Below are 15,289 nucleotides of genomic sequence, written 5' to 3' on the forward strand. Positions count from 1 at the left end.
TACGTCTTAAAGGGACCATAAAGGCAATTTAAATTTTGTTTTAAAAAAGAAGGGGTTTTCGAAAGCATTGGGGTCCTGGCATGCCACACAACTTTTTCTAGAACGTTGCGACTCTTATTTCTGTACCTGCAAATAAATTTGCGAAACCGAAACAAACATTCAGATTTCTTCTTCCCCTTTTCGCCTCTGGAAAGAGAAGTAACGTCAGGGAGCACTGTCGGCATCGGTAGGATTTAGTGCACACTCAGTGTGGTTCCAGTGGTTCGCTCTAGTGCACGGCGATCTGTGAAGAAAACCTGGAAGAAATGGACGACAACGCCGTACTCGCAAACGAGTTTGAGCTCCCGTTCAGCGACCTCACGCCGACAGAACGGGAGATGCTGCTAAGGACGCAGAAACCTGGATTGGCGACCGATGCAGCAATGCGCAGCATTGGTGCATCGGTCGGCAGTTTATGCAAACTAACGTCGCCCGATCGACCGCACGTCTTTATCCGAACTTTCGCGCAACCTACTACTGCACATAAACGCGGCATGATTGGTGAGACACCAGTTCGCATAGCGAACACGAGACGACGCACGAAACCAAAACCAAAAGTCCGCCGCCCCCGGCGCTCGTACCTCTTTTTGATATTTTATCCATGGTTGCTCGATGCTTGTTACGCGCCCGAGGTAGCAGTGCGGGATGCGTTCAACCAGTGACAAACGAAAGGATCGCTTCAGATTATGCTTTTATACACGGTATTTCCAACTAAAACTTCAAAAGATTATACAACGTTCAAATAAACTTTTTTCATCACATCTCACCACCGAAATCGAGACCAAGAGCGCGTCTATCGTTTGAACCAATCGCCAGACGAGGAGCCCGTTGTCGTCACGCTTCGACGGCGCACTTTAGTTCACCTTTCTGCCGCCGCCTCGGTGGGGTCTCAGGCATCGTTCCCGGCGCTACTATTACCGCGCCTGTTTGCTCAATTGGTGCGGCACCCAAACTTCTGTTCGGGCTAGAGCTTGGTCAACAGTATCTGAGACGTGCCTGACATACATTTCAATCGTCGAATAAAACTTCGAAACTGCCTTCGTGGTCCCTTTAAGATTTTTGGGTGGCATGGAAACTTTGGGCGAGTGAGTACAAGCTCTACGCGACTAAGACCGGGCTCGCAACGAAGCGTAAAGAAATTGAAGCGGCGGCGTTTTTTGGTCGTAATCGGCGAAAAGTGACGGAGGATCTTGCGCACGTTCAATTTTGAAACGGAAGCGGATCGCGACGACGTAGAAAAGCTCTTCGAAAGATTTGAGGAGCACTGCAAGCCCATCGTTAACCTCGCGTCCCACGACTTCGTTTTCGGCACGAGAGACAAACAGTCGGGAGAACGCTTCGATGAATGGCTGACGGAGCTTCGTACGCTCATCCGGATCTGCAAGTAGGGGCAGGTCTAAGAGAGGATGTGGAAGAGCCGCATCATCCTAGGCATAAAGGACAAGCGGTTGCAAAGCCCTCTATCTGATCAACGAGAACCCAGGCTTTCGCAAGCTCGGGGAAGTTTGTCACACACGAGAGAAAAGCAAGCAGCAGGTAAAAGAGATACAGAAAACGACTCAAGTAGGCCGCGGCAACGCGAACAAGCACCAAGACGGCACTGAAGAGGTTAACTTCGTACAGAAGAACAAAGCGTGCGCGAAGTGCGGTTACGCGTAGCACAAGAGCCAAGCCCGCCCTGCAGAAGGCAAGAATTGCAAGCAGTCCGGCAAACTCAACCACTTCGCAAGCGTCTGCCGATCAAAGAAGCCGAACAAGAGAGGCGCCGGACAGATGAAGACCAGGAAAGTTGGCAGCGTGGAATGCGAAGGACGCTGCGTTTTACATGCCGTCTCTTGAGCTACACGCAAAAATGTGGAGTTCGGAAAGTCGAGATCAACATTGAAGGCAAGCCAGTGGTTTTGCAACTTGGATGCAGGAACAAACTGTTGAGTGATTTCCCTCAAGCAACTGAAGGCGATAGCACACAAGGAGTTGAAGCCAATCAACGCACTACCGAACACATTTTTCGGCCAGAAAAGGAAAGCAGCCGGAAAGGTTACTCTGCAAGTGTCCAGCAAACACGGAGCTACTCGGGCACAGTTTTTCGTTGTGCAAGAGCCGGTGCAAGCAACCTTCAGTGGTGAACTGTCCCAGGAGATAGGCCTCATCAAACTTGTGGACAGAGTGGCAGAAGAGGGCCAACCCTGCGAAATGGCACGACTGTTTGAAGAGACTTTCAAGGGTCTAGGTGAACTACGTGGAGTGGTGTACCACATGAAACTGCACCAAGGATCACCAAGGTGTAGTTAAACCAGCCCGTAGCGTAGCACTGGTCCTCCGTGACAAGGTCAAAGCTCAACGCGACCGAATGCAAGCAAAATGAGTAATAACCTTATCTCCGAACTGACTAAATAGGCCAGCCAGATGATAGTTGTGGTCAAGAAAGACAAGATAAGAATATGCTTGGACCCAGTTGACCTCAACAAAGCACTCAGGAGAGAGCATTACCACATGCCCACGCTGGAGGACATCGTCACAAACATCGAGGAGGCCAAGTACTTTTCTATATTAGACGCCGCCACAGACTTTTGGCAGATTCGACTTAACAAGCCCAGCTCGTATTTCTGCACCACGAGCGCGCCTTATGGAAGATAGAGATTCCTCCAGATGCCGTTCGGAATCGCCACTGCCCCAGACGTCTTTCAAAAAGCAATGCCCTAGGTGCTCCAAGGTCTCGACGTGGTCGAGGTGGTCATGACCGACATACTGTGTGGGGTTCTACAAAACAAGAGCACGCCAGACGTCTACAAAGTGTCCTGCAACGCTTATAAGAGGTGAACCTCAAACTGAACCTGGCCAAGTGCCACTTCTTTAAAGCTGAGGTACGCTACCTCGGCTTTGTGCTAACCGACAAAGGACTCTCGATCGACTCGAACAGAGCACAGGACATCCTTGCAGTTCAGGTCCCAGGTATTCGCAGACAGAAATAAAGAAAAAATGCAAAGGAAAGGAAGACATTCCTGGGAATGGTGAACTTTGTTGCCAGGTTTATCCCGAACATGTCGGAGTTAAGTGCACCTCTACAAGACTGCCATGCCATAACATGAAGACTTTCATGTTATGGCATACGTGGCACGCCTTTGATACTTATTCATTCATATTTAGAACACCGTAAGCAATCTGTCTCCGTGAGTGATCATGTTTCCTCTTTGCAAATCTTGAAGTTTGGTGTGCCCCAAGGCAGCATACTCGGCCCTCTGTTGTTCAATGTATATATAAATGATCTAGTCAATATTTGCCATCAAGCACGTTTTGTAATGTATGCAGACGACACGAGTATATTTCTGTCTGCATCGAATATGGACGAACTTATACCCATGGGAAACTTAGTTTTGGAAAAGTTTCTTTCGTGGTCAAAAATAAATGGTCTTAAAATAAACACTGTAAAGTCCAAAGCAATTTTGTTTAGACCTGTAAATAAGCACGTTATTAGTAATTATACTTTAGAGATTGGAACTGACCAGATTGAAATAGTTAAACAGCACAAAACGCTAGGTGTCATTTTTTCAGAACATATGCAATGGGATAATCACATCGAATACTTAGTTACGAAACTGTCAAAAGTTGTTGGAATAATATGCCACTGTCGCTCCTTGTTGCCTGTAAATATTAAAATGCAAATTTATCATGCTCTGTTTAGCTCACAAATTAACTATTGTCATTTGGTTTGGGGCACAACAACCAAATCTAATATTAACAAACTCACGATCCTACAAAAGAAAATGCTGCGTTTTATTGCAAACGTGCCTTACGACACTCATACTGAGCCATTATTTCTTAAATTCAACATCATGAGGATTGCCAGTGTATACGAGTACCGTTTGCTATGTTCTTATTTATTTTCGACCGCTGAGTTTGCTTCTTTTTTGTCTAATGTATCCCATCTGACAAAACGTGAATCTTTCATCCTTGTCAGACGCAGAGAGTTCTGGAACGTGCCTCATTTTCGTACAAATTATGCACTCCAATCTATTGCGCATAACCTGCCTTCATTACTTAACAAGTTCCTTATAGACCACAATGATATTCACTGTTTAACAAAAAAAGATGTACGTGTTTGTTTTGTTTAGTCAAAGTGTATTCTGTAGTACTTGTTGTTTTTTTTTTTTTTGTTTTTTTTTTTACAATGCCCTGTAAGTGCAGGGGCACCAGGCCCAGTCAAGCTACCTCATGGAAGCTTTTTGTCTGGTGCCCTCAGCACAATATTGCTGAAAATAAATATTACTTACTTACTTACTTACCTACTGAAGAAGGACAACGCTTGGGTCTGGACCGACTCCCAACAAGAGATCTTTGAGCGTCTTCGGACAGCCCTATCTCAGGCACCGGTTCTGGCATACTACGACAAGACGCAGTCCCTTGTGTTGCAGGTAGATGCTAGCCAACGAGAAGTAGAAGCTGTGATCCTACAGAATAGAAGCCCCCCGGCCTACTCTTCTCTCTCACTGACTGAAGTTAAAGAGTGATATGCACAAATTGAAAAGGAGATGCTAGCCATTATGCATGGCTGCTCACGCTTTCACGACTACGTATTCGCTCAGCCGTGCATTCTGGTGGAAAGTGACCACCGACCTCTTGAGGCGATCTTCAGGAAACCACTTCACCAGTGTCCGATACGTCTGCAAAGAATGTGCCTGACTCTCCAGAAGTACTCACTTCAGTTAAAGTACAGGCCGGGAAACGAGATGTTCATCGCAGACGCCCTGTATCGGTTTCCATCGAAAGAGAAGGCCAGAGGAAGAACACTTTCAAGTGAACGTGATCCAAGAGCTTTCTGTTTCCGCGGAAAGGCTTCCGCAGATCGAGCGGGCAACGAACCAAGATGAGGTTTTTCGTACCGTGAGAGAGTATGCAAGCACACAGTGGCCAGAAGATAAAAATGCCATCCCCGAACGAATCCGAGTTTACTGGCCGAACCGTGATGAGATCCATTTGGAAGGCGACCTCCTCTTTCAATCATACAGACTGATCATTCCCAGCACCATGATGAACGAAGTCCTAGACCTCCTGCATGCAGCCCAGGGGGGTACAAAAAGATAAAGCAACGTGCAAGAGACGTCATGTTTTGATCTGGTATATCAGCGGACATCCACGAGAAGCGGAAGGATGTGCGCTCTGCAGACAACACAAGCCCAGGAACCAACGGCTGCCGATGATGAGCCATGATGTCCCAGAACTGCCCTGGCAGACAGTTGGCATGGATATTGTCCACCAAGCACCAGAAAAGTATGTGATCATCGTGGTTTTTTATTCGTTTTATTTCGAACTTCGACGCTTGAAACACACAATGTCAGATGCTATCATAAAGTTCTGCCAAGAGGTCTTCGTTATGCATGGTCTGCCCCACAGGCAGATCAGTAACAATGGGCCACAGTTTAACAAATGAAGTGCTGTTACATCATACACGCGACATCAAGTCCACACTACCCCCGCTTAAACGCAATGGACGAGCAAGCCGTCCAAGTGGCAAAGAAGCTTGTGAGAAGGACTCCCTACGACACGGCAGAATTCTACAGCGCCTTGTTGGAATGAAGGAATATGCGAAGAGACACGCTCCTGCAGTCCCCAGTTCAGCGTCTGATGCGAAGAAGGACAAGGACATTGCTGCCTACGCATCGCAAGCTTTTAGAGCCTGAGGCAGTGCCACCCCAGCAGGTGACTGCAAGACTTAAGGAGATGCGCCAGCGCAAACAGACCTACTACAACCAAGGTACTAGAAGTCTGGGGCGTCTGCACCCTGGGTCGACGGTCTCCGTGTTCGACTGTCGGATCTCTCAGTGGTCGCGAGCAGTCGTAGTCACAGACGATCCTGCACCCAGATCCTACATAGTGGCGAACAAAGATGGACAGCAGCTTCGTCACAACAGAGCAGATCCGCTCCCGCAGCCCCGCAACGACGACGCCACAGCCTTCGGGAACCCAACCCGTCGCACTACGGAGAACCTCAATGCAGCCCCGCAAGACACGTCGTTACATAAACTGTGACTGAGCAAAGCCTTAGCTCCAGTCTTGTTTTATTTTATTAAAGAGAGATGTAAGCAGCGGCATCGTTATACGCATTACCGGTACAAACAGCGCCGCCAGCCCTCGGTAGTCGCAACCAAAAGCGCTAGAATAAACGTCATTGTCTCCCAGCAGTCACCGCGTTCGGGTGTTTCCCTACGCGCATATATACAGTAACGTTGCCTTAAAATCGTTTTCTTCACATTCCGCCCGTTGAGAAGCAATGATAAAGAGTCAAAACGCTCACTTGGTCGCCACAAATCGCCGTCTTCTTCCAAATGGTAAATACCATGTGCTATGGTAACCGTGGCTATAAAACCGAAGCGACTGCTGGATAGACGCACACGAAAACGCAGTCGGAAGCTAGCAACAGCCGACGCTATGTTCTCAATGTCGTCTGATAATGCATACGCGCAAACACTAGCTTGGGTCTCCAATCTAAGCTTCCAAACAGACCACGCGTGCCCAATATAGAAGACAAGGTACGGTCTCCTGTATTGGATAAGCCTATTGGGTATGGTTCTCCTGTAACCTTTCCACCGAAACGTCATCACTGCTGAATACACATAGTGATGCTCAGCGTGCACAAGCATCACCACCAATGAGTCTTGCAGCCTCTCACAACGAACGCAACACTAGCACGCGATGATGCAAAGGCAGGCGCGTTCGCCGGTTTGCAGGGACTCTCGTCTGGCCAGTCCCAAGCGGCGTGCTTGCCCCTTGGGGCTTACCATACGAGCGCGTCCTGCTCTCAGGTTCTACCTCAGCGCCTGCGCGTCCGGTTTTGGCTAGAATTGCCGCGCTGATTCTTAGCAGACCGTGTTTGGAAGCTTGCGTCGGCCATTGCTCGATTCAGAAGCTGCGTTAGGTGTATACGTTTATCCGGGAGAGGCTTCGCTGCCATGGTAAAGGTGACTGTAGCAGACAGACATTATTGTGCGGTAAGGAACTGAAGTAAGCGGAGTTGAGGCACGTGTTCTGGCTCTTTTGCCAAGTATTTTTAATATGGAAAACTCTAACACGGAAAGTTCGAAATTAAGACGACTAGGATGTCTGCATGTTTCCGGCCCCTACTATTTAACGGACTGTACAAGATAAAACATATTTTGAGCTCGCAATTAAGTGTAATCTTTTTTTTTGTTTTACGGCAACGTGGGGCTAAGCTACAGATAAGATAAATATTGTTATGCTTACGTTTATGCTTGGTCCACTTCTGCCACCAGGAAGACAATATGATGCTGGTGGACATCTGCGAAACTGGTGGACCGAAAGCGCTAAACGAATTTTTTTAGAAAAAGCTCAATGCTTCATAGAACAGTACGGCAATGTTACCGTAAAGGAAGTGAACTTGACGGTAAGTGAAATTCCTAACTTACATGATGGTCGGATAAAATAATCGTGGATCTTCCTTTAACAACCGAAGTAGCACATAACAGCTGGTTGTGGTCGGGGCAGTCCTGGTCTGCCCCAAGGTCCCACTGGACCTGGACCGGCAACTCCCACAAGAAGAAAATGGTCGCTCCTGGTCAGGACCCAGGACCGAACCGGACCGGACCAACTGTCGCCGTGCCGTGATCCGACGGCCGGACGCTATAGCGAAAGGCCTCGCGATAGAGCGCTCCTCGGCGATTACGGCATCGGCGGCGCCCAGCGGCGATGTTTCCAGTGACTCCGCGGCCATGATACCAACGCTAGTTAACCATTATTTAACGAAGATTTTAAAATGCACCACGTTCATTATGGAAGCAATTGAAGCCGGAAGGTGATTCCATTTTTTAAATATACGAGGAAGAAAGGATAAATGAAATGTAATTTGTGTTAGCGCTTGGGACGCCAAAATTTTGTTGATGAGCAAAATTAAATTCGGCGTACAATTAATTTGTTCCGTAGTATAGAATTATAAAATTACACTTTGCGAAATGAGGAGAGAAGTGAAATTTTCCGACGTGGAAATAAGGGAGGGAGCCATAAGGTTTGATACCATATTTATTGCACTACTTGTGTAATGATAATTGGTGAGTATGAAACCAGCAAATCTGTTTTGGATGGCTTTCAATGCATCAATGAAAAATTTATGACAGGGATCCCAGATCAATGCTGAATATTCTAATTTGGGTCGAATTACGGTTCTCTGCAAAATTAAATTCAAAGGAACAGGCGTTGGTGAAAATTACATTTAAGGTAACCTAACATCATATTAGCATTGCGCGTGATGTACTCAATATGAGTTTTCCGGGAGAAATTGTAATTTAAGTGCACGTATAAATATTTGTACAATGTAACAGCTTCTAAGTTCGCTGAATTAGGATGGTAATTAGAATTTTCGTCGGACTAGCGATACGCGCATAGATTTGCATTCGTCAGAATTAAGGCTCTTAGAACATGTCACGCCACTGGACAATATTGTTAATATCAGACTGGAGCACGTAGCCGCCACTATGGTCAATTATTTCCCCATAAATCACACAGTCATCAGCAGGTATACAGATAGGTAAGGGGATGTGAAGTGGACGATTGTTAACATAAATTAAGAATGGCTATGGTCCTAAGACAGATCCCTGCAGAACACCGGAAGCAACGGTAACGAGAGAAGAGCTGGAATTATTGACAGTTACAAATGGTTGGTTAAGGATGATTGAATTCATGCAAGATTGTTAAAGTCTATATTGAAGGACTACTGAGTAGAAAAAACGGTCTGGTTAAGACACGCGTCTCAAAAAATAAATTTAACACGAAAAACAAAAGTTGAGCAACATTGACGGCGGGAGACGCGATTTAGTCGGTAGTCATTTCCTTTCCACTAGTTTTCTCTCCGCGTTTCGGGCGCGTGGAGGAGAGATGGATCGGCTTTGCCGTTACGTTGAGGTGCAGAGAGTGTATGACCATCTCGTCGAGGGGAAAAGAGTGTATGACCATTTCGTGACATCATGAACAAAACTTAAAATAAATCTTGCGCCGTCAATATTGCACACACACAAAAAATATATATATTTTTCTCGCTTAAAGTGAATTTTTTAGCACGCGTGTCCCAACCAGACTGTTGAAAACAAAAACATTTTTTTAGACAGACTGGGAAAAAAACATTTTTTTTCAGTGGCTTCCTAATTTTTGATAGCCGAAGAATCAAAAGGTTATTTTAGACTTGTTCGAAATCTTTGGCAAAGTTCAAAAATATGTAGTCAGCCTGCGATCCTAGGTTTATTATATAATGACGATCATGAATGAGTGATAGAATTTGAGTTTCACTTAAAAATGTCTTTTGAAACTATGTTGAGATGGGTTAGAAAATTTGTTCCAAGAAAGTGACCAGGTGGGAGACTATTATATGACCATGAATTTTGCAGAAAGCACTGCAATGAAAATCACCCGAATATTGAAAAGAGAATGTTTGTCACCTATTTTCTACATGGGAGACACTTTAGCTACCTTCCACTATGAATGAAAAACGGACTCTTGCATAGATTGTTGACACAGTGTGCCTAGTATAATTAACGAATATGCGTTAGTATTCTTTTTTTATTTAGAATCTCTACAATTCACTCCTGCAAAAGGAGATAACTTTAACCTATCACTATGATCTTCAACCCCAGCACAATATGGCAGAGTGCTCCATTCGCAAAAACTCAGAACTGCGCAATACTGGACATTCTTGCTTATCACCACGTGACAAAGATTTAGCGAAATCTGTACTAAAAACATTAGGACTCGCTTTCTACGGCATACCAGTGCCGCTCCGTGTTTTTAGCACAACTGAAGAATTTGATATTTTCACACAATGTTCCAAAGTTTTATGGGTTGCTAATAACATTTCCGGTAGTTTGCGCATGAAAATAATAAACCTTTTCATTGTCAATGTATTTTTGGTATGCCTCAGCGGCTGTGCGATATTTTGTGCAACGTTGTTTACACGTTGTGAAGTTAGCAGCACTAAATAAACGTTTATTTTTATTTGAAAGACGCTTGAAGGCTTTATTAAACCACGGTGGCTGGGAAGTCTCAAAAACTGTCCTAATGGGAATGGACAGATTGCTTAGTGATGTCATTCTAAAGGTTTCCAGTTGACCATAGAGAGAAAAAAAAAACACGGGTTTTTTCCCTCTACGTTCCACTGGAAACCTTCAGAATCATGTCATACCAACCAGCTCAGCTCCAGGTAGTGAATTGACTTTGTTCTGAAGTCACTGCCTATTTTATTCAGCTAATCTGTGTGGGAACCGCACCACGAAATTATCTAGAAATAATGCTAGTTTATTTTTAATATTCTCAAAGCCATCTTTCGAATAATCTCGAATTAGTTTTGTGCGAGTGGAGGGTTTGGGCACTGCAGCTTTAACATTAAAATGCCTAAAACAATAGTCAGTAAGTCCTGGTAGATGTAAATGCGAGAAACAAGATATGGATGGTTTGACAAAACATGATCCAAAACATTTGTTGATGACGGGGTAACTCTCGTAGGTTCAGTGACTAATTGCATTAAGTTAATTTCTAAGCAAAGTTTAAGAAAGTCATTACATTCGGATGAATATGTGGTCGTAGATGAATTACTCCTTGTCCACACAATAGGAGGATAATTAAAGTCACCTAGAGGAAATATCGAAGAAACGGTAAATCTTGTAAATAAGGTACTTAATGAGTCATACAGAGCTTTAATGAATGTGGATACGCTAGGGGATGTAGAAAACGTTAGGCGCAAACGACCTGGTTAAGGTTTATAGTAATTTAGGCAAACCCCCGAGACTGAGGAAAGGCGAAGAACAACACAACACAGGAGAACAAAACGTGAAGGGGACGAAGCTTGCATCTTGCAGAATCAGGGTGTGTTGAGTGGTATTTCGCTTTTCCCTAGTCTCGAGGGTTTGTCCTAAATTCTCCCAAAATTCCTTTGTTGCGGTTAGGACCAACATACATCCAAATTATTTCTAAACAGCTAATCGTATTTACAAAAAAAAATATTTACATGATTTGCGACTGCAATAAATACATCGCCACCACTCCTATCCCATCTGTCGTTCCTCTACATGTTATACTTTATTAGTCCATCAAATAATTCACAGCCACGCAACTTCAAACAAAACATAGTTTCTGTCAAAACAGTAACATCATCTTTTAAAAAAAGACACTTGAACACAATTCACCACGTTTTTTCACAAAGCATCAATTATTAGTGAAAAGGACTGATACATTTGCAAATGAATACAACACGACCACTACACTTCGCGGTCTGTTATTCCGATCCCGACGCCTCAGATGGGTTACTAAAAAGAGAGAAATCTGTGCATTTGCAACTACTCATGCTGTAGTAGGACCATTTCCAAGAATCGTATCGATCACCGGATAGTAAATGAAGCACTGAATGTTAATGTACATTTTATTGTATCGAAGCTTCAAAACGCCAATTTCTACTTTCGAAAATTATATTAGATTTCTACTTGCGTAACTAAGCGAAAATGTTTCACTCATGCTGACACGACTAGGTTTTAGCAATTATCTGGAGAGTAACATGTTGTCTTCTATTTTAGTTACTTGATGCAAACATTACCATAACATGTATACACTTACTCTCACAGTAAGTCCTAATTCTGCGGGCACGTATAATCGCTTTTCCGTTACTTGGAGCTTTAGTGATCACCTAAATAAATTTAATACAGTGTCGTCTGTTTGTGGCCGGGTTTCATATAATGTATCAGCAATCCTGTAGAAAGCTAAATTATCACGAGGAGAACGATCTTCTTTTATTTGTACGTAGATCCCAGCTAACTTTTTTAAGAACTTCAATCAAACTTCGTGTCATGCAAACCTCTTCGTTAAGCAACCTCAAGGCAGCAGTTTTAGTTTGGACCTCAGCCAATCTCTCTTTAATACCAGTTATGGCGGTTTTTATAGACTATTGGCTTTGTTTCACTTCGTTAAGTGACGTGACTGTTCCCAACTAAGTCTCAGCGTTTACGAGAGAGCGTTCACAGACTAATTTTAGCATATCATGCACCTCATTATTTTTTTTTAAGTTCAGCTTCACTCATCGGACCGGGATTGGACTCAGCGTCACCCGAAACCTTAAGAAAAAGGCCCAACATATAGCAAAGCCACACATAGTTTTCTCTTCGCGAAGCAACGTCACGGCAGCAGTTTTAGTTTGGACATCAGCCAATTTCTTTTTAATATCAGTTATGGCGGTTTTTAATGACTATTGGCTTTGTTTGACTTCGTTAAGTGACGTCACTGTTCCCGACTAAGTCTCAGCGCTTACGTGACACCGTTCACAGACTAATTTTAGCATATCATGCATTTCATTTTTTTTTTTTTAAGTTCAGCTTCACTCATCGGACCGGGATTGGACTCAACGTCACCCTAAACCTTAAGAAAAAGGCCCCCCATATAGCACAGTCATACATAGTTTTACAAAACACACGTGAGCACGGAGACACCAGTAAGCACAAATTGCTTCTTTTTCACGTTAAACACGAGACTTGAACCAGCCTGTACGAACAAAAAAGCGCCATGAGTAGTCTGCATGTCCTCGCAGATCCCGTGCTCACTCAAGGCTGGACAGCGATGACAGCCGTATATAAAGCGTTTGCAGACGGTTTCGTAGAAGCCGCTGATGTTGCCATTGACGGCGCTCCAGTTGATTCAAGGGAATTTTTCAATAGTAGGTTACCCGGCAGATAACTGGTGTCACCTCGGTGTCGATACGCTTAATCGTGAAGATTGAAGTGATCGTGATCCAAAGTCATACTGTAAACACCGGGTAAAGGGAAGAAGGCCGTAGACTAGAGGCAGGCAGTAACCTGAACTAACAGGAGGACGCAATGAGTGTTCTGCATGGTGTGGCAGATCTCGAGCTCACTAATATCAAACCATTCGCATCCTTAAATAATATTCCGTTTAAAAAGAAAGAAAAGGACAAACAAAATAATGAAGTGTGTGAGCAAAAGTATTACCATACGGTGAAATTCGCTACCCGGTTCCAGAAATATGAAATTTTCTGGCAAGTACTGTCTTAGGACAGTGAACTCCAACAGCGAAAAAAATCTGGTGAGACCCGAGGTTAAATGCCTCGTTACTCCAAGAGAATAAAAACGCTACCTGTGCCGCACGAAACCATTGCTTTGCGGCAGAAACCAGAGCTTTATTCAAGTAGATTCGTGTGGCCACTAATTTAGGAAACTATATCAAGGAAGTTACTTAAACAAAAAAAAAAGAATCCAGGAGACAGTAAACTTGGTATTATTATTTTATAATACCGCACATGATGTAAGCACAGGAAAAATGTCAGTGCCTCAAGGCCAAATGTTCCGAAAAGCCTATTTTAGTGATACGTAAACTATGAGGGAAACCGATTTTCTTTCTCCCTCTCTATCTTTTGAGATTACATTCCAACGGGGATGGTTACATCACCGCTCAGATGAACCGTTTCATTACACAAAATCTTCGACTAGTTAAACACGTTGAAAATATTCCCATTTACCTGAAAACAACTGCATAGTTAACGTTCTTGGAAAGAAAGTTCTGAAAAAAATGCTTGACACGTTTACATGGTTTGTATGCCAAATTAATTCTCTCGTAAAACGTGGTGAAAGTTTCACAAGATTCTGTTCTTTCCACCACTAACCTGCAATTCTCCAATCTCGTCAAGCACATGCTTGCTACGGTCTAGTTCATTATCGATGTGAACATAGATCACCATTCTCAATGTATAAGAGAGTTTTGAAATATATATATAGAGAGAGAAAGAGAGGTGACGCTATTATCAATAGAAGATACTGAAAGTTTGATGATATAATTAAAAGCAGCAGAAGAATGAAGTAGTGAATCTATGTCCCACTGCTTTATGACTCCGCCTCCAGCTCAGGTCTTTCTTCAATTCACATACCATTTAACACCGAATGACAAAGTGAGCCAGTAAAGTTTCGGGTAAATCGCTGCGTTACTCATCTTATATGCATCCTAGCCATCGTTGTTCAGTAGTCGCACTTTTGAGGTAGAGCGATTAGTTTGAAGTTATGGGAATATGTACATTCTCTCTCTGGAGGTATGAGCGATAGTTTATAGTATTTTACGCTCTTTCCAGTAATGCAACGCATATGTTTTTTTCAGATAAACGGAATAAATACTCAGGGTGAAAATATTGCCGACTATTCTGGCATAAGAGCGGCGTATCTGGTAAGAAAGTTTGAGGAGTTAAGTAAAGCATTGTTGGGCAGTCGATATATCTAGCTTAAGATTAATATATCGATCTTTGCTCTCCATTTACTTCAGGCATTCAGAAAGTTTAATGACACTGACGAGGTGCTCCCCGGGTTAAACTTAACAGGAGACCAGCTGTTTTTCCTTTCAAATGCAATGGTAAGTTTCATCTTGATATTCTTCATAAGTCCAGTAAATAATATTTAACAAATGTCGATAATATTAATCTCGGCGGCAGAATTTGGTGCTAGATCCAGCAGGACATTTCAAAAACTGTAGCCCAATCCTTGGAAGAACGTGACTTTAGGGCGACTCCATGCCATTCCAGTTAAACCGAGAAAAAAAAAGCAAAACATATATTCTAACCAAGAGAAATCATTTCATACTTTCATATAAAGTTTAGAGCTATCATAATTCTGGCTATATGTGCAGAATTTTTCACTTCACTTACGAATGATTTTACAAACTGTATGGTGATCTGGGTTCTTCGTCAGTCTGCTCCTGAACAGCTATTTGCCCCAGTTCCCTTTTGTCATGCGCTTTTTGGCCATGTGACATTAAAATAAAAGCGTATTTGATTTGAGTGTTTTTGTTTCTTGGCAAAGAACAATATACCAACGAACCTTCAAGTATGTAACGAGTAGATTGCGGAATACTCTCAACAGCTTAAGAACACATTTAGCACATGTTAAGTGTACTTTTTGTTTAATAATCCATTGAACTCTGCCGCGAACCTTTACCTAGTTTGGCCACCATCGCGTACAAAGCATATTTCATGTAGTATTAGTTAACTCGACATATAAACCAAGTTTACACTTTTTATTATACCTTTTTATTTATCTGCAAAATTAAATTTGTTTTTAGTGTACTATTTTGTGCTGATCCATAAAAAAATATTAAACACAGACCGATGACAGAGAAGATGTGATGTAATAAACATTTAGCTCATCTATTCATGTGAACTGACTAGTAGACCTACTAGAACAAATTTACACGAGATGCAATAAAAACATTCTCA

At 43.2% G+C, this 15,289-nt stretch overlaps 1 protein-coding gene across 1 annotated transcript in view; it reads left to right on the forward strand.

Annotated features, from left to right (window-relative positions):
- LOC8041670 (neprilysin-4-like) overlaps positions 1-15,289 on the forward strand; it is a 136,542-nt gene that overhangs the window by 110,340 nt on the left and 10,913 nt on the right. The window contains exons 16-18 of the mRNA XM_040217498.1: positions 7,308-7,438; positions 14,182-14,247; positions 14,344-14,430. Coding sequence (XP_040073432.1) covers positions 7,308-7,438; positions 14,182-14,247; positions 14,344-14,430 — 284 coding nt within the window. The remainder of the gene's footprint in view (positions 1-7,307; positions 7,439-14,181; positions 14,248-14,343; positions 14,431-15,289) is intronic.

Source organism: Ixodes scapularis, unplaced genomic scaffold, assembly GCF_016920785.2.
Source record: "Ixodes scapularis isolate PalLabHiFi unplaced genomic scaffold, ASM1692078v2 ptg000292l_1__unscaffolded, whole genome shotgun sequence".
NCBI classification, from domain to species: Eukaryota; Metazoa; Arthropoda; class Arachnida; order Ixodida; family Ixodidae; genus Ixodes; species Ixodes scapularis.